Source organism: Nelusetta ayraudi, unplaced genomic scaffold, assembly GCF_046127955.1.
Source record: "Nelusetta ayraudi isolate G7.1 ecotype Tasmania unplaced genomic scaffold, CSIRO-AGI_Nayr_v1 ptg000007l, whole genome shotgun sequence".
NCBI classification, from domain to species: domain Eukaryota; kingdom Metazoa; phylum Chordata; class Actinopteri; order Tetraodontiformes; family Monacanthidae; genus Nelusetta; species Nelusetta ayraudi.
Genome location: NW_027466057.1, coordinates 118,747 through 137,253, shown reverse-complemented (window position 1 = coordinate 137,253; position 18,507 = coordinate 118,747). Strand labels below are relative to the sequence as shown.

At 48.4% G+C, this 18,507-nt stretch overlaps 2 protein-coding genes across 19 annotated transcripts in view; both read left to right on the top strand.

The window, feature by feature from the left end:
- tnika (TRAF2 and NCK interacting kinase a) overlaps positions 1-8,620 on the top strand; it is a 58,491-nt gene extending 49,871 nt beyond the window's left edge. For 10 of the 18 annotated variants that reach the window (XM_076017622.1, XM_076017620.1, XM_076017637.1 and 7 more), the window contains 11 exons: positions 91-193; positions 390-545; positions 939-1,032; positions 1,114-1,284; positions 1,385-1,528; positions 1,625-1,759; positions 2,225-2,325; positions 2,460-2,609; positions 4,705-4,864; positions 5,321-5,460; positions 6,038-8,620. In XM_076017622.1, the coding sequence (XP_075873737.1) occupies positions 91-193; positions 390-545; positions 939-1,032; positions 1,114-1,284; positions 1,385-1,528; positions 1,625-1,759; positions 2,225-2,325; positions 2,460-2,609; positions 4,705-4,864; positions 5,321-5,460; positions 6,038-6,121 (1,438 nt within the window). In that variant the 3' untranslated portion in view covers positions 6,122-8,620. Of the gene's footprint in view, positions 1-90; positions 194-389; positions 546-938; positions 1,033-1,113; positions 1,285-1,384; positions 1,529-1,624; positions 1,760-2,224; positions 2,326-2,459; positions 2,610-3,758; positions 3,777-4,704; positions 4,865-5,320; positions 5,461-6,037 lie in introns of all 18 variants that reach the window. The other 8 variants (XM_076017623.1, XM_076017629.1, XM_076017624.1 and 5 more) reach the window with 1 other exon arrangement.
- Positions 8,621-9,054: 434 nt separating this feature from the next.
- slc2a2 (solute carrier family 2 member 2) lies at positions 9,055-15,869 on the top strand. Its single transcript, XM_076017618.1, has 12 exons — positions 9,055-9,191; positions 9,724-9,816; positions 10,442-10,650; positions 10,969-11,093; positions 12,386-12,501; positions 12,584-12,746; positions 12,900-13,006; positions 13,304-13,384; positions 14,007-14,111; positions 14,256-14,357; positions 14,590-14,793; positions 15,492-15,869. Exons 1-12 carry the CDS (start codon positions 9,177-9,179, stop codon positions 15,693-15,695), a joined length of 1,524 nt encoding a protein of 507 aa, XP_075873733.1. The 5' UTR covers positions 9,055-9,176; the 3' UTR covers positions 15,696-15,869.
- Positions 15,870-18,507: the final 2,638 nt, after the last annotated feature.

The window sequence follows — 18,507 nt, the reverse complement described above, 5'->3', positions numbered from 1 at the left end:
GGGTGGCGGCGCCGGTGTAGTTTCGGGAGGATTGCGTTGTGAGTAATCGGTGTGTGTGTGCGTGCGCGTGCGCGTGCGTGTGTGTTGCAGGCCGGCGGTGCAGAGCCGCACGGAGACGTACGGAGGGCTGACAGAGGACTCTCTGGGAGAAGCCTACAATAGCTCCAAGGACGGCACTCTAGTGATGAGAGAGGTAGTGATGAGTCTGAGCTGACACACACACACACACACACACACACACACACACACACACACTGTTTACTCCTATTCTACCATCAAAACTGTCCTAACTTGCCCCCTTTACGGCCACTTTGTCTCCATCTGTTCCTTCCTGCTCGACGCTTTCTCTCTCGTTCTTCTCCCTCTTCCTCTCCGTCTCCGCCTCCCAGGCGGCGGAGGAGAGGAGGAGAGGCGGCCACGCCGAGAGCAACGGCATCGGGGGTCACGGCAACATGGGGAACCTCCCCGACCTGGTGCAGCAGAGCAACTCTCCGTCGGCCACGCCCACCGCCACCGCCCTGCAGGAGCTAGGCGACATCTCTGAGGTCGGAAAATCTCCCCCCGCCCACTGTAGAACCGCAACCTTGCGTATTAATGTCACATTTTCCTTCACTTTGGATTTTCTTGCATGTGCATCTTGGGCTTTTAGACTTCTCACAAGCAAAATGGGGGTAACATTTGCAGAAAAAAAGCCAGTGAATTTTAAATTTTCAAACTTTTCAACTGAATAACATACAAAAATCTCTTCAAACGTACATTTTATAGCATTTTATACATTACATTTCTGCATCATTCTTTCTCATTTTTTACATTTTTGTATTATTTTTTTCTCAAATCCACTTGCTGGCTGTGAGTCAAAAAATCTCAAAATGCGGGAAATGTAAAAATAAAATAATGATTGACTGCAGCTCTAAATGTCCCTGCTTCCTGTCTTGCAGTTGGGTGTGGGCGGCTCCGAGGCGTCCTTCACCCCTTTCGTTGACCCCCGCGTGTATCAAACCTCCCCGGGAGACGACGAGAACTCAGCAGCCGGTAAGGAAACAAAACCGCCCGAGCCGAACCGAAGGTGCAAATGTCGAACCTGACCGACCTCTCCTCCTCGCCCCTCGCCAGCCATGTTTGCCAACGAGCTGCTGAGGCAGGAGCAGGCCCGGCTGAACGAGGCGCGCAAGATCTCCGTCGTCAACGTCAACCCCACCAACATCCGGCCGCACAGCGACACGCCGGAGATCCGCAAGTACAAGAAGCGCTTCAACTCGGAGATCCTGTGCGCAGCGCTCTGGGGTGAGGGTCCCGCGTCCCTTCCGCCGACCTCCGGCGGCTGCACGGGGAGGTTTTTGCTTCCCGTCAGAGTCACGCCTGCTGCTCTTCCGTCCCGGTTTAGGCGTGAACCTGCTGGTGGGGACAGAGAACGGCCTCATGCTGCTGGACCGGAGCGGACAGGGGAAGGTCTACAACCTGATCACGAGGCGCCGCTTCCTGCAGATGGACGTCCTGGAGGGGCTCAACGTGCTGGTCACCATCTCCGGTTGGTTCATGGAGTAGACACGGCGCTTTCTGCAGGACATCGCAAGCTTCAGTTAAGACCCAATATTAATCCCTTTCTCCTGGTTGCGACTCTCAGGGAAAAAGAACAAGTTGCGCGTCTACTACCTGTCCTGGCTGAGGAACAGAATTCTGCACAACGACCCAGAGGTGGAGAAGAAGCAGGGATGGATCACAGTTGGGGAGCTGGAGGGCTGCGTGCATTATAAAGTTGGTAAGGATCCAAAGAGGAGGCAAACATGAGGAAAATAGCCGGTTGAAGTGTGGGAGCAGCTTTCTGCCTCTGCATGACGGGCTGCTGCCCCCTTTTCTATTATTTCCTCCAATGCCGAAGGCAAATGTATTCCAGATCACAATGAGAAGTGGGAGGGGGGGAGCCGTAACAGAGACCTAGAGGCGTTGGACCTTCTGCTTACCTTGTAAAACAGTCCGATAACTGCTGCGTTAGCGAGGGAGGGACGTGTCCTGCAAAATAGCAAATCAAACAAGTGATGCACAGTTTTTGTGTGTCTCATTTGAAAAATGTATTACGCAAATGAAAAAAAAAAGATGAGTATGATGAAGAATCTCAAAATTTTAGACTTGGGAAATATACACAATCAAAATGCAATAATAACAATAATAATAAGAATTTATTAAAGGATGTGCCTGTCTTACTGGCTTTTTCTCTTGTGTCCAGTCAAATATGAGAGGATTAAGTTCCTGGTCATCGCTCTGAAGAACTCAGTGGAAATCTACGCCTGGGCTCCAAAGCCCTACCACAAGTTCATGGCCTTCAAGGTAAAGCGTTGCACATAACGTGCACACGTTGCATCCTGGTTTTTCCTGTTGTTGTCGTTTTTTTTTTTTTTTAATGAAACAAATTTGAGTCCGCAACTCGCGACGTCCCTCGTCTCTCGATTCGTCCCTGGCAGTCGTTCACTGAGCTGCAGCACCGGCCCCAGCTGGTTGACCTGACCGTGGAGGAAGGCCAGAGGCTAAAGGTCATCTACGGCTCCAGCGTGGGCTTCCATGTCATCGACGTGGACTCGGGAAACCCTTACGACATCTACATCCCCTCACACGTGAGTGCGGCGGCGGCGTCTGACCCCCCTCCGAGTCCGCCCGGCCAATCAGGTCACCTCCAATAAATCAGCCTGGTGTCAGGCAGAAGCGCAGGGGAAACAGCGGCTTTGTTTTTTTGCTTTGTTTGTGTGTGTGTGTGCGTGTGTGTGTGTGTGTGTGTGTGTGTGAGCTGCCTTATCAATGACTCCTCCTTGACAAATGAGCTTGTTGGCTGATTTACTGTCAGGCCTGTGAAAGATGGATGGAACCCTCCTTCCGTCCGCCTCACTTCACTTTGCTAAATATGATTAATTAGGTGCATGCACCCCCCGCTCCCCCCCTCCCCCTTCCCTCTTTTCAATCCAATCGCAAAGCATTTAGAGGCGGCAGGTACTGTCACGTTTCATGGCTGGACGATTTAATCTAGCGTAAAAGCTCTTTTAACTGCAGGTGCCACGTTGCGCCTGTTTGCTCAGAGCTCAGCTTTTCACTGGGAATACGTGGTGGACCGTGATGATGCTTCCTGCTAGCGTAACTTCAAGAGCTAAGCAATGTGGAAGTCACGGCGCCCAGTGTATTTAGCCCTTCTTGCAAAAAACACCAGCGAATGATGCTAATGCTGCTAATGATGTTTTTTTATACACTTTTCACAATTAGGCAAGAGTTTGCAATATATTGAAAGTGCATACAATATATACAGTATAAATACATATTGTGCATCTTAAGTTGTGCTTCTGGTTTTTGGACATCAAAGTAAGTCTGGTGTGTTAAAGTCTTCGCAGCACCAAAGACGTGGAAGTCGCTGCCACTGAGGAAGCTTCATGTTTTGTTATTTTGCCGTTTTCTTTTTCTTTGCGTGCTTGCGAACGGTCCAGGTTTGGCACAAACATACAGGTTATTTTGTCCCGCCGTGGCTTCGCTAATTGTGACGCTTTTCCCTTAAATCCATCTCGGACACAGTTCAGCCAATTCTTGTGTTGAAGGCAGGGGCGGCTTGACGACGCCGGTCCTGCCGCCGATGGAACCGTCAAATCTGTCGTGATGATCGTCTCCAATGATTTTCTTTCTTTCTTCCTTTTTTTTGCTTTTAATCTGTGCTTCCCCATCCATCTCTCTCTCTCTCCCTCTCTCTCTCTTTCGCTCTCTGCCTCTGCCAAATTCTCTTCCAGTGTGCCAAACAGACCAAGGTGACATCCTGCCATCCGCTGTAGATCTAGACTAGCTCAGTAGATCCCTAGCAAATCAAACACACAGACAGACAAACGGACTGGGGGGGGGACCCTCGGGAAAGGCGCCACGTGAGCGCGAGAGTGTCTCACGTGCACTGCCGTCCGTTGGAGAGTAGAGATTAACGTAGCTGCGAGTCTGTTCGGAGCGAATGAATTCATCTTAACCACAAGGGGGCAGCAAAGAGTGCGGGCTCTGGCGGGCAAGACACTTGATCAGAGTGATGTGAAGTGTGAAGAAACACACATGGAAATATAGACTGTAAAATATATGTATGTATTATTCCAGAAGGGGATAGTTCACCCAAAATTGACTTTTTTTTTAACCCACACACACACATACTGTACACACACACACACACACACACACACACACACGCCATTCTCCTGGTGGTGGCGCGAAAATGTTGCGGTTCGAGTGACTCGACGCGGTGACGTTGACAGCGTGTTTCCAGCCAAAATGTCCACTGTAGCGCCACCTGTAGGTCATGTTGACGTAACCGCTTTGAGTCACATTGGATCGCTGCGACGCAAATGGGCAGAACATTTTGGGTGAATTGTCCCTTTAATATTGGATTTTGTTTTTAAATTTCGACCTAGTTCTTTCCAGCACAATCCTGCTCCTGGTTGGTTAAGATGAGTTTATTTTTTCTCTCCACCTCACTACCTCACTCACCTGTTCCAGTGCAAAACATCTCAACAATCTTCAGGGGATTAAAGACAATGCAGCCAGTCAGTGTGGTAAAGCCCTCATAATTCGGCCCGCATTGAAAGCTGACGGCGAGTGCTTTGCTCTAATCCCGTGAAGATCGAGATGAAACCAACCAGATCTTTTGGACTTTTTGAAATAAAATAAAAAATTGTGCGTGTGTGTGTGCGTGCGCCACAGATCCAGAGCCAGGTGACGCCCCACGCCATCGTGGTGCTGCCCAAGACCGACGGCATGGAGATGCTGCTGTGCTACGAGGACGAGGGCGTCTACGTCAACACCTACGGCCGGATCACCAAGGACGTGGTGCTGCAGTGGGGGGAGATGCCCACCTCTGTCGGTGCGTCCCGCCACGGCCCTGCAACATGTTTTAGATTGTTCCAAGAGTCGCACAATTCTCAGCCTGCTGGCGATGCCATTGAATTAGCACTGCGACTAAATGTTGTTGTCTGCACTTGGATACTTAAGACACATGTTTAATTCAATACAGTACTTTGCAAATGCAATGAGGTGTCCAAAAACTTTTTTCCACCACTGTGCATCCGTGTGTATGTATGTATATACAGTATGTGTGTGTGTGTGTGTGTGTGTGTGTGTGTGTGTGTGTGTGTGTGTGTGTGTGTGTGTGTGTGTGTGTATATATACATACACACAGTATGTAGATACAAATGCGAATGCTGTTATTGGTAAAGTGAATAAACAACAGTAACTAGAGGGACAGAGGAAAAACACTTTTTGCCTTCACACTCTGCTTCACACTCTGCTTCTTTCCCCCATGTTGTCTCCTGCTCTCCAGCCTACATCCATTCCAACCAGATCATGGGCTGGGGTGAGAAAGCCATCGAGATCCGCTCGGTGGAGACGGGCCACCTGGACGGGGTCTTTATGCACAAGAGAGCCCAGAGACTGAAATTCCTGTGCGAGCGGAACGACAAGGTGAAAGAAAAGAACTACTAGACAAAGGAGGAGCGGGCAAAAAAAACACGCTGATTTGACATTTTGATTTAAAAAAAAGAAAAAAAAAAAGAATAAAAAAAACAGTAAAAGGGGTCGTAGTTAAAGATCAATCTAATTTGACTGACTCAGCAGCTCCTTCGCCACGGTCTGCTGGTTTTTAAAGGCCCAGTCTGTAACATTTAATCCCTGTTTTCTGAAGTCCCACTTAAATCTTTCTCACGTCAGCCTTTGACGTCGCAGGGTAAAATCAGTGCGTTTCCAGTCAATTTCGTGAACATAACTGCCTATCATCTCCGAATGAAAACGCTGCGCCAATCATCAGCAATTGCCGGAAACAATTTAAAGGAAAACTATGAACAACATTTAAGACACGAATTCCTCATTTTCCACGGAGACGCGTGCCGTTCGCTAGTCAAACTACGACACCTAGTGGTGATTCAGAGGGGGATATTTATGCCCTCGATGCAGTGGAAAAACGTGTGATTTATTTGTGGAAGATAATTAGCGAATGATTCTTTCTTTTTCTCAAGTCACGTCTCACTCTTCCCCTCTCCAGGTGTTCTTTGCCTCGGTGCGTTCTGGAGGCAGCAGCCAAGTCTTCTTCATGACCCTCAACAGAAGCTCCATGATGAACTGGTGATGCCCCTCCACCCGACCGGCCCTGCCCACCGACCAACCGGAGGGACGGCGTCACATGTGAACTCTCCAATCACATGAGAGACTAGTTATAATAATTATTAAAAAAAAAACAAAAAAAAAAAGCAAGAAATCAAAATCAGCGACGTTGTAGAGAAGAAATACGTAAAAACAAAACAAAAAAAAAACACAAAGAGCCGCGTGAAAGTCAGAGACGCGTTAGCCTAGATAGTGTCGGGTCGTGCAGAAGCCACGTCACCAGCCAACCTCTGCCACCGGCGTTCCAAATACCCCCGACTTTCTGTGTGTTCATCTCCACCGTTTGGTCTTTTGCTTCCTGGTACCTCCAGCAGGGGGCGTGGCTGCCTCCCTGCAGAGGTGGCGGTCGGGGAGGGGCCTTTTCTTTTTGGTCAAACTTTGGTTAACCTGTCTTCGTGATTGGGCGGGAGCCGCCTCTTGATCCCGAACTCTCCCCCTCCCCCCCGCCTCGCCACGCGGGGGCCTCGTCATCTCAGCAGCGGACAAGACGAGTGAGCTTTTGACTGTCAATCTTCGAACACGAGTGACATCGCAGCAGCAGCAGCAGCAGCAGCAGCAGCAGCAGCGGCGGGAGGAGCGGGGGAGGGGTGGGCCGGCCGAGGGGACGACACACCCACCTTGGAGACGGATGGACGAGGGGGGAGGGGAAGCGGACAGCCTGACTGCCGCCTTTGGCCTGGAAGAAAACTGAAGCACCCTCCGCCGCCGCCGGACTCTCACTTTATGCAACAACTTTGTCTGCGTCCCTTTAAAATAAAAAACAAAGAAAAAAAATGTCGCCGGGGCCCATTCTGCCGTCTTCCTTTCCACCACCTGAACCCCCTTTTTTCTTGCCCCGGCCCGCCGCCACTCGCGGTCCATCGCCCCCGCCCCCCCAACCCTCCCTCACCACCCTCTTCCGGTCCCTAAACTCTGAAGGTGCTGCATCACATTTACTGTAATCTTAAACGCGTGTCAACCTGTCATTTTTTCCCCCCGTTTGTTTCCATTCTGTTTCTTTCTTTGTGGCTGCCCCAGTCGGTCAGTCCTCTCGAAGAGAGCTTGAAGAACTGTACAGCACATGTGTGTTCCCCAGAATCAAGTGTGTGTGTGTGTGTGCGTGCGAGACTGTACGTGGGGCAACGAAAATGACTTCCAATCATGCCGCTGAGCCCCGAGATCAAGTCGTTTACTTCATCGGCCTTGAAGTAAATGCGGCACAAGCGACTCCTTTAAAGGCCCACTGTGTAGGATTTAGCGGCATCTAATGGTGGCAAGGCGTCCTGCAACCCACGCAAACAACGCCAATCGTCGCCGACTGCTCTTACAACTTTGACCCTTGATGTCGGGTGTAAAAAAAGACAGAGTTCAAGGCTCCTTGGTGGGGCAGTATGGCTGCCTCATCATCAGAGGACCTGGGAAGATAACATGTATATATATAAAAAAAAAAAAAGATTAAAAAATTAATTTCTATCAACTGCAAACTCAACAGCCATCTAGAAATCATATGTAACAAATGTATTTTTTGTTTCCTTCTGTGTCACCCCATTAGGTGTCTTTAATTGTCACACACTGGGCCTCTAAAACCGATACTGTTTATGTCTTGACATTAAGACGATGCTGAGCGGAGGGGGGGGGAAAAAAAAACAAAAAAAACCTCATTGCGTCATCTTCAGTGTGCGAGTCTGAAAGCTGCAGTCTCGTGCTTCTCAAATCAACGACAACTTCCGCCGCCCCCCCACCCACCCCAACCCTCTCTCTCGTTGGTACAGTGCCTAGCATGATGTAAGCAAAACTGAAAAAGGGGCGGGGCCATGTGTATTTCGGATTGCGTTTCTCCGCATTTGTCCTCGCTGTCTAGTTTTAACACTTTAACGACGTAACTCATCTAATGGAGGCGTCGAGAGAATTCGAGAGTCCCTCGATGTCACTGGGTGTGGGGGTGTGGGGAGGGGGGGAGGGGGGGAGGGGGGGGGGGTTCACCTTACCTTTGGAGAGCCTTCGTTAATCCGTGTAGCCCATTAACTTATTGATTATTTGAATGATTAGCAATTATTATTTCTCGCCGCGATTGGTAAACCTGTCTTAGACATTTCCACCTGGAGGGGGCGGTATGACATATTAGCAATAAGGAGTTCAAACAAATAAACCACCGTCTCTTCCAACGCGGGCTCCCTGTGTGTAGCAAACAGGTGAGAGTTCACCTCAGCGCTGAGCCTCGGGCTGTGTCCACCCACTGGTCAGCGCTGACGGTCATTCCACCGAGGACTCTCTCCGTACACAGACGCAATCACTGGATTCTATGTTTTATTGTTTCGTTTTGTTTGGGTTTTTTTTTTTTTTTTTTTTTTTCTTTTTGGTCTGTTTGTTCTTTTTTTGGGGAGGAGGTGGGGGGTGTAGGAGCGTTACTAATTTCATGTTTGCAGATGTGTTTTGTTTTCTAAAACAAGCCAGAAGAGATCAATAAAATGAGCATTAAGTATGACGCCCCTGCAGCTGTTTGTCTATCTGTTCCATGCCGACCCTCAGACTTTGCCCACTGGCCTCAGGTTTATCATTAACGAGCGCGTGCGCGCTTCCGAGACAGCGGAGGGGAAAGAGGAGCATGCGGCGAAAAGGTCGTTGAATAACGCCGGACCAAGACACAACTCTAAATGCTTTTCTGTTCAATGTTGAATTCCAAATTGCTTATACAATTTGTCGTGAATCAAAGTTGATGCCCTTTAACTCCCAAGCTCTCTCTCTCTCACACACACACACCTCTCATGATAAGTAGTTTCCCCAATAATTGATCAAAACGCAGTAAATTTCATGCATTCAGGTCAAATGTCGAAATGATGAAAACATTTTCGAAACTATCCGCGTCCTACTGGTTGCAGCGTTGATCGGCCAGTGGTTAATTAAAGCCAGTGTGTCAGAGTTCCTTCCCAGTGCGGTTGCAATGCGTGTGCGCTTGTGCGTGCGCACGTGTGTGAGCACGGCGCAGTGGCGTGATCGCCGCAGATCATTGCTGCCCGGCTGGCTGACACTCGCCACCCATCATGGAGCCTGAAAGGGTGAGTTCAATTTCTGAGACGTGCTGTGAGCCAGTACATTTTCATGAAATGCTTTTAGAAAAAAATCATTTGCACCGTTTGGGATTTAAAAGCCACAAGATACATTAGGGACTTGGCTGAAAATTAAAAAATATATATATATATTTTTTGTATTTGTTTTTTTACTGTTTGCAAAAAGGAAAAATGTTCTCAAATGAATGCAGTGGCTGCCACAGCAGGCCCACCGGTACTCACATAACCCAATGCATGGCATTTTGATGCTTTTGCACCGCAGCTTAGACTGTGACTGTCAGTGCAGTGCGAAAACGGCTCTCTCTGCACCTGCTCATTTTTTTGTTTTGTTTTTGACCTGGGCTGAAAGCGTCGACTCAGGAAGGCTTCCCCCTGCTCTGTGTTACAAAAGTAAATGTTTGTTACATTTTGTGTGTGTGTGATTGTGTGTGTGTGTGTGTGTGTGTGTGTGTGTGTGTGTGTGTGTGAGAGAGAGAGAGAGAGTCCTTGTCACAATGATTAACTCCGACTCATACGGCAGGTAACGGGCACGCTGGCCTTGGCCGTGTTCACAGCCGTCCTGGGCTCCATGCAGTTTGGCTACAGTATCGGAGTGATTAATGCCCCCCAGAAGGTAGGAGCCCACCCCAGCCCACCCCCTGGTCTCCTCGGCCACCACACGGGTGCTCTTCTTTCTGTTTGTTTGATGTGTGCTGACTGATCAGCCGCTCTCTGCTCAGCCCACCACCACAGGTGGACGTTCACCCCGTTCGAACGATGCAAAGTTCTCCGAGGGAGAGCGTCTGTCTTTTTTTTTGTTTGTTTGTACCAAGCTGCCTTAGAATATATTAATTTGAAAGGACGTCGTTTAATTTCCTAAAGCGTTGCTGAGGGACAAAAGGTCAGAATCTCAGCTCTGATATGAATTCGCTTTGAAATTCACCCTGCAGGAATCCTGTTAACACAAGGACGCACATGTCCTTGGTTGGTCGACAAAAAAAATTAAATGGAATAAAAATAAAAAGCAACCTGGATCGAAGCGGCAGCGGATAAGCTTCCGTTGAATTGCCATGCACCAGTTCGTTCGGAATGCCGATTAATAGGACAAATCAATCAGGACATTAATCAGGAATTGCACACTTGTCATCTCGTTTGCCTTGGTAAAGTGACGCAAGTGACTGTAAAACGCTATCTTATCGCTTCTTAGAAGAAGAAGAAGAAGAAGAAGAAACTATTTACGTGACTTTTCTGTACCGCAGGTCATCGAGAAACACTATGGCCGCTCTTTGGGAGTGTGGCCGGACATGGCCACCGCCTTGGCGGAGAACAGCACAGAGGAAGAGTGGCCCCAGGAAGCCGGGCAGCACCCCGACGTGATCATGTACTGGTCGCTGTCGGTGGCCATCTTTTCCGTGGGCGGCATGCTGTCCTCCTTCCTCATTGGATTTGTGGGAAACTTGAGAGGGAGGTGAGCGAGCGAGAGTGAAATTGGAGCAAATGGCTTGGTCCAGCCTCGTGAAGGAAGTCCGGGAACTGGCGACATCGCTGGTCGAACCATGTCGTTGCACCTAAAGTGTAGTTATTTATTTATTTGAGTTTTTTATTTTTTGTGTGCTTCCCAAAAATCTGACGATTCAAAAACACAACCAACAATATACACATGTATATAATGAATTTATAGGAAGAGTGGTTTTTTAGGGATCACCTTCCTACTGACTACAATAATGGACGCCACCACAACGTGCCCTAGATTCTGCTCATTCCTGTGTCCATGTCGTCACTGCAGGGTGAAGGGCATGTTAATGATCAATGTTCTGGCCGTCGTCGCTGGACTGCTGATGTTCTTTTGCAGGATGTGGAAACCTCACATCATGGTCATAGCCGGCCGTGCCGTCATGGGCTTTTACTGTGGTAAAGTACAACTAAAACAAAAGCACGATAATGAAAATAAGTTGATAACTCGGGCTTGAGTCATGGCTAGATGGTATCAAAGATTCTAAGCAGGTGACGTAGATTCTTTCCAACTGCCATCGGAAGAGATGGAGTGTCCGAGTAGCCTAGGCTCCAGTGCGAGCATGAATTAAATAAAATCAATCAATCAACTGTTAGAATTAGGAACAGTTCTCGGGTGACGGTTAGATTTAGGATTCAGGTCCAAGCCACAGTTAGGATCAGAATTTAATTTACGGTACCCGTCAAGAATACAGTTGGAGGCTAAGGATGTTACATAGGGTAAAATCATTGCCTATCGCTACCAATGTTAGCCACCCTCTTTGACATTAGCTTTGTCTTCAACGGGATTTTTCGAGATTTTCATAGAAGCTGCGTCACTTTCTTACGAATCTTTGATACCATCTAGCCATGACCTAGGGCTTGACGTGTTCATGGCGCTGAGATTAAATGCAAGGCATAATGCGCTAACTATGTTTCAAACCATTCACACCATTCACCCGTCGTCAGGGCCTCAAGCCGTGACGCTAGGTTCCGGCACCGCGTCCTGCTAACGTTAACAGTGTTTGTTTTGTGCAATTCACACCGCGGCGATGGTTGAAGCAACCACCTGCACACTAAACATCCACGTGCAGCCAATGCTTTGGCAAAGCACTACTTTGGAGTGTGGGGGTGTCGCCGCAGACCTGCGTAAGAACGTACATCGGAGAAGCTCACTGAAGCGATTGCTAATTGGCTGGCAACTGAATGCTCCGACCCGTCATACAGGAACGGTACTATGAAACCAAGAAAGGAATCAAAATGGAACTCCTGTAACAGTAATAAGTAACACATGGGTCTAGATGTGATTTGAAAGAAATAATAATACAAATGATTGAAAAGGAGATCCTTCCTTTGTCTTCATTTGGTTCCCGATTAAAACACTCTAGTAAGAATCGCTTTAGATTAATATGGACATTAAAACTGTCTGAAATGGCAAAGTTAAAAAAAAAAATCATGCAAAACAAAAAAGCAAAAAATGGAAAGTGAGAAATGAAAAAAAGAATAATAATTGTTTGACAGCCCTAGTCATAACCTTTGAGTAAATCTTGGCAGTGCCAGTAAACTATAGTTTATGGGAGTTACTACGCATTGTAAAAGAATTATGCCTTGATTTAAAAACACGCCTCTTCACTGCCTGGACTCTCTTGGCACTGGCGCGTGTCCCTCCCTCCTAACGTGAAAAGACGCCCGTTCTGTAACGTGCACTTCAGGGTTGGCGTCCGGACTGGTGCCTCTGTACATCGGCGAGATTGCACCCAAGTCTTACAGAGGGGCCCTGGGAGCGCTGCACCAGCTGGCCATTGTCACCGGCATCCTCATCAGCCAGGTGAGGCGCCGCCACGTACACCAGCGACTTTGCCTCGCAGCCACACAACCAAAACAGCGTCTGTGTGTGTGTGTTTGTGTAGGTCATAGGTTTGGACTTTGCGCTCGGCAACGATCGCATGTGGCCCATGTTGCTCGGACTCTCCGGCGCCCCCGCGGTACTGCAGAGCCTGCTGCTGCCTTTCTGCCCCGAGAGCCCGCGATACCTTTACATCCTGCTGGGGAAGGAGGACGATGCTCGGAGGAGTAAGAATCACGCGCACGGCGACTCCTTCTCCTTTGTGTTGTTGTTGCTGATGTCGTCGTTTTATTAATGAGGTCACATCCAGCGCTAATTGCTATGCACGCAAGAACAGAAAAAGAAGTGTCCCAGTTTTAGTTGGGACTGTTTCGTCGCAGGTCTGCTCCGTCTGAAGGGGAATCATGATCCGACTCCCGAGCTGGAGGAGATGAAGCGGGAAAAAGAAGAAGCAGACAAGGAGCCCAAATACTCTGTCCTTTCTCTGGTGCGCATCGTCACAGACAAAAAGAAATAATAATATGTCATTTCAATTTTAATTGATTCATTTGCTTAGTGTTGCTTTTTTCTCTTAACAATCAAAAATGTGTCTAAAACGACACTTTTTTTTATTCTGTTTTGTTCGACAAATGTTTTAAAAACGCTGCGCTCGATGATTGACGGCCGCCATTTTATCCCAAACCTGCTGAACTGCGCTTGTTTCCCTGCAGCGAAGGAGGACCCCAAGTGCCCGAGCCTTGATCGTAGTGACGCTCTCCTCTTGCTCTGCTTTTTCTCTCCTCAGATCTGCTCCTCGGTGCACCGCCAGCAGCTGCTGGTTGCCCTCATGATGCATCTTTCCCAGCAGTTCTCCGGGATCAATGCGGTGAGCGGGAGACGCTCTGGCCTCAGACCTCCGCGTCCCGGCGCCGTTCTTGACCCCGAAATTCCACCGCGCATGGAGCGCCCGCCGGGTCGATCAGAATCCGTTCAAGTTTGATAAGGGTGCTGCGCGGGTCTTTCGAAAGGTCCAAGCGGCGGCCTGGCGGCACTTGGCCATGCCCACGCTATGTCAAGCTCAGACCGATGCAAACAGGAAATCAAACGCTCACAGCAAAATGCTCTGACGCTAAAGATCTTTGCTGACATTCACCGCAGGACACATTGCGACTGACTTTATGATTTTACGTTAACCGTTTACGGTAAAAGACGGACAAAATTAAACAGCAACACGACGATGCAGTGCAGTTTAGGGGAGGTAAAGATTTTAGAATAGTAGACTTTAGCAGCTCTTGATTGTTTTTGGAATCAATTCTTTTGGCGATTGTTTGATTTGAGTCGATTAATCAGTGAATCATTTTAGCTGAAGATTTTATGTATTTCAATGTCATTTCATTACGCGAAAAAAACTAAACGAAAACACGCGTTTTTCTGTCCAAGGCGGAATGTTGCGCACAGGCGACGTTCTTCTTCTGCTCTGAAACTCTTTTTCTCTTCCTCGACCCAAGATCTTTTACTACTCGACGGCCATCTTTGAAGTGGCCGGCGTCAGTCAGCCCGTCTACGCCACCATTGGAGTCGGGGTGATCAACACCATCTTCACAGTAGCGTCTGTGAGTAGCTTTGCGCAAACACCCGTGCGAAACAAACAACACCAAAAAAATAAAAAAACAAAATGAACAACCATGAACAAACCTGGAGATGCGGAAAATGTGGCCCCTCATCCAACGACTGAGGAGTGTTTCTGCGTGCCGCAGGTGGTGCTCGTGGACCGGGCTGGCAGACGCACCCTGTGTCTGGTCGGGATGGCGGGGATGTGCTGCTGCGCCATTGCCATGACAGTCGGCATGAAACTCCAGGTTTGTCCACGTCCACATCCTCGTTCGCCAGCGAAAGATTTGACAACGGCGTGTTGCCGCTTTGATTTGTTTTCCCAAAACAGCCGCATCAGCCAGACAGTGGCCTATTGTCATTGTGTATGAGCAATCTCAGAGAGCTAATACAGCGTTATCTCAACAAAAAAAAAAAGATCTTTGTCCACAAGGATGACGAACTGTCGCCCCCCCCTACCTGTCGTGTCCGTTCCTGCAGGCCGGCTTCCCGTGGATGAGCTACGTCAGCATGTCGGCCATCTTCCTCTTTGTCAGTTTCTTTGAGATTGGTCCTGGCCCCATCCCGTGGTTCATCGTGGCCGAGCTGTTCAGCCAGGGGCCGCGGCCTGCCGCCATGGCCCTCGCCGGCTTCTGCAACTGGACCTGCAACTTTGTCGTAGGCCTGACCTTCCCGTACATACAGGTAAGGGGGCCCTGTCAAGCGCGTGGGCCTTGCAGCGAGCGGGTCTGCAGCTGCGTTTCCATTACACCTAGAACTGCGCAAAACCTAAATATCGCAATAAAAAAAAAATAAAAAAAATGGTGGTGGAAACACCTGCGTTTCGAAAAACCTCTCAAATATGGCTAAAAGGTTTCGGCGATCTCGTGAGGTGGGTTTTCAGACGCGTCACTATCGAGGTTTATTGCAAAAGTGCCACTTCTTTCGCAGTAACGCGTCACCGGACGTGACGTACGGGGTCACGTGACCAGTTCACGGAGGAGGAGACGGAATATTTTACAAGTAATCAAAGAGAAAAATATAACAACCGTTCCTGACAGCAAACAAAAGTAAACGTAATTCTCGTACATTTAGGAGAATTAGGTGCCGCGAGACGAGATTTTACGAGAATTTCGGCTTACGCACTTCACACCGTTCAATGGAAACGCCTGCAAAATGCAATCGTACTTTGTCAAATTTTTTTTTAGAAATATCGCTTTTATTTTGCGAAAAACTGTAACGGAATCGCAGCTTGTGTCACTTGAGAATTAAAAAAAAAAAAAAGCCAATCAATTGAACTGCTGCTGAAACAGTCAGTTCAGGTCGTCTTGCTAATCGACACGAGACAAACCCACAGACTCATCTCTCTCCCGTCGATTTCTTTGCTCCTTTTGTCTCGTCAGGCTTGGCTCGACTCGTACGTGTTCGCAGTGTTCGCCGTGCTGCTGTTCGTCTTCACCGTGTTCATTTACTTACGCGTCCCCGAAACCAAGGGCAAGACCTTCAAAGAAATTGCTGCAGTTTTCCAAAAGGGGCGTAAGAGGCCAAGGCAACACCCCGAAGACAACGGCGAACTGCAGGAGCTCAAAACGTTCAGTGATGCTTGAAAGGGGAAGGGAACAGGAGAAGCAACGTACGCACACCTGGCAGTATTTACAAAACAAGTGTTATGTGCATTTCTACCTACCTGTAATGTGCCGACTTTAGATTTGTGGATTGTTTTTTGTTTGTTTATTTGAAAATAAAAGAGTCATGTTTAAATTAAATATTTCCGCACAACATGTTTGTGTTTACGAGTATGCATGTTTTAACACATTAAAAAAAAAAAAAAAAAGCTGAGGTATGCTTTGTGCGTCTGTCATTAACAAAAACCTTACACAAAAACCCCCAACTGGATTTTTTTTTTTTTTTTTTTAAAGATCGCTTAGCATGAGAATTGGAAGATGAGTGCAATGCCTTTTTGAGCAACTGCTCAAACTGTTTCTAGGGGTTAGAGTCCTGCGGTTTCACAGCACTGCCGCTAGATGGAGACAGACAGATGAAGGTGGACAGCCGGGCAGCAGGTGCCCGGCTGCCCGGCAAGCCCCAGCTTTACTTCATACAATATCATTTTCTTAACAAACAATTAACGTTCACATCACGTCAACACAACACGGATAGCTCAGAAAATGGAATACAAAAGTAAATACATTAGCAACACAACAATGGAAAGAATCAGTCATACAAAATAGAAACGACGAGGATGCCAGAGGTCATGGAAAACAAAAGAAAAACAATCCAAGACGTTAAAGTGGCAGCAAAATCTAAAAGTTTTGAAAGCAGTGCAGCAGGTGTGAACAACAAAATGTGACTTTGACTGTCAGTCTGCCTGCCTTCATAGGATTCATCATGGCTTAATGGTTACAGACCTGGGCAAAGTACGGCCAGCGGGCCAGATCCGGCCCGCTGTGTGTCCCTGTCCGGCCCACGTGAGGCAGTCATAAACTACGCGATCTACCGGTCCATCGCAAAGGTAGTTTGCCTGGATCGTGACCCTTGGGAGGTCACCTGGAGACTTTCCTTCGTGGTTCAACTGGGACTGTGTGTGTGTGTGTGTGTGTGTGTGTGTGTGTGTGTGTGTGTGTGTGTGTGTGTGTGTTGGCGAGACTCACATAAAGGAGTCAGAAGTCAAAAGAGCCAGCCACTCTCTTTTTTTCCACAGTCAAAACTTTTGACTCTGCCTTACAGATACACCACATCTCGTCTTGCTAGTTAGTCTCAGCCTGTTTTTTTCCGCCCAAAGAGCGCCTCAGTTTCGCCTCGAGGTAAACAGCAGCCACACCTGGAAAAACGGGAAATGCAAGGGCGAGACTTTAGTAGGCAACCAACAAAACACACAGGAGGGGAGGGGGGGACGGACGGAGACGGACGGACAAAAAAAGTGTCCCACGGTGGATAACGTTTACACACAATTGAAGACTAACCAGGGGCGATCACCGAGTTAACGAAGAAGTAAAAGAGGCGGGGTCGTGATGTGTACGTCACCGACGGCGGTGGAACAGCGCGGCGCAACGTTCTTGAATGACAGGCGCCACCCCCGCGAGCGAGCGCGCACACACACAGACACACCCGCGCGCGCCCACCTCGTCACCGGAACTTGTAACCTGCTCCTCCTTGCTCGTCTCCTGCACAAAAGCTTCGCTCCTTCCTTCCTTCCAGTCGTACGTCAACTTCTTCTGGAACGATGGCAAAAATGGACATGGTAAGAACCGCTCGCAGTCCCCCCCCCCCCCCCCCCAAATTCTCCGAAACTGGCGCCACTCCTTAGACACACTTTGTCCACTCCTTTAAAAGTGTGCTTGTAGATGTATATAGATGGCGCAATTATTGCACCCGAGCTTGATACATCACTCGACTAAAACATTCAGCGAAGTAACGTCGTAACGTCGTAACGTCGCGCAGCTGGCTTCCATTATCACTTCTGCTGATTGTCACCGCGTGTCGCGCATTTTTCTTCGCCTGAAAGCGCGACAGTTATCACTGGCCGCTTGTTAATACAGATGAAGTTGGCTTCTTCCTTGCTCTCTGGTTTGAACGCGTTCATATATTTGAATTCTACCCGGTTTTGACGAAGCGAACGTGCCGAATTCTCACATGACACACGTGCCACGTAACGTAGGTGCGCTTCCTGGCCCCTGTTGCCTTGCTTGACTTGAGCGGCTTCTGTGGAGTCCGAGTCGCACGCCAGGTATTTTAAATCGAGTTTGGAGGCTGGGGCAGAGGCCGCAGGATTAGTTTGAGCGCAGAAGTGACGTCATCTGATACGACGCCGCTGTACATTCGGCGCGGCCCCCCCGCCCCCCACACGACAGTTTTGTTGACGGGGGGGAGGGGGGGGGGGGGATTGCTGGTTGGAAGCGCTAACGTCCTGGTATTTCTTTCGTTGACGGGGTGGAAATTGCGCTAACGTTCCGGCTTTTTTTTAAATTCATTTATTTTTTGTTTTTCGTTGAGCGGGGGGGCGGAAGCACGCTATCGCTGTCGCTAACGTGTCGGCAAAGTTACGTGCCGCCAAAGTTTAGGAGGTGTGTGTGGGAGGGGTTATGACTGCCTTCACGCGGGCCGGACAGAGATACGCCGCGAGCCGTAGTTTGGCCATGCCTGATCTAATGTCTCGATATTTACCCTTAAGTCAATATTTGGTAAGTAGATAAAAATCAAACAAACAATGGTATTAATGAAATCATGGTTATGTATACTTTTTCTTTCTTACTACGGCACAAGTTGGTGTATGAATCACAGTTCAAATTTCTTTTGTCGTATTTTTCATTGTAGCGTCATTTCAAAATTGCTTCTGGTCATTCACTTTTTTTATTTTTTTATTTTATTTCATTCTCTTTTTTTTTTCTGTCTCCGAGTCATGCGCTTGCTTTCCTTGTT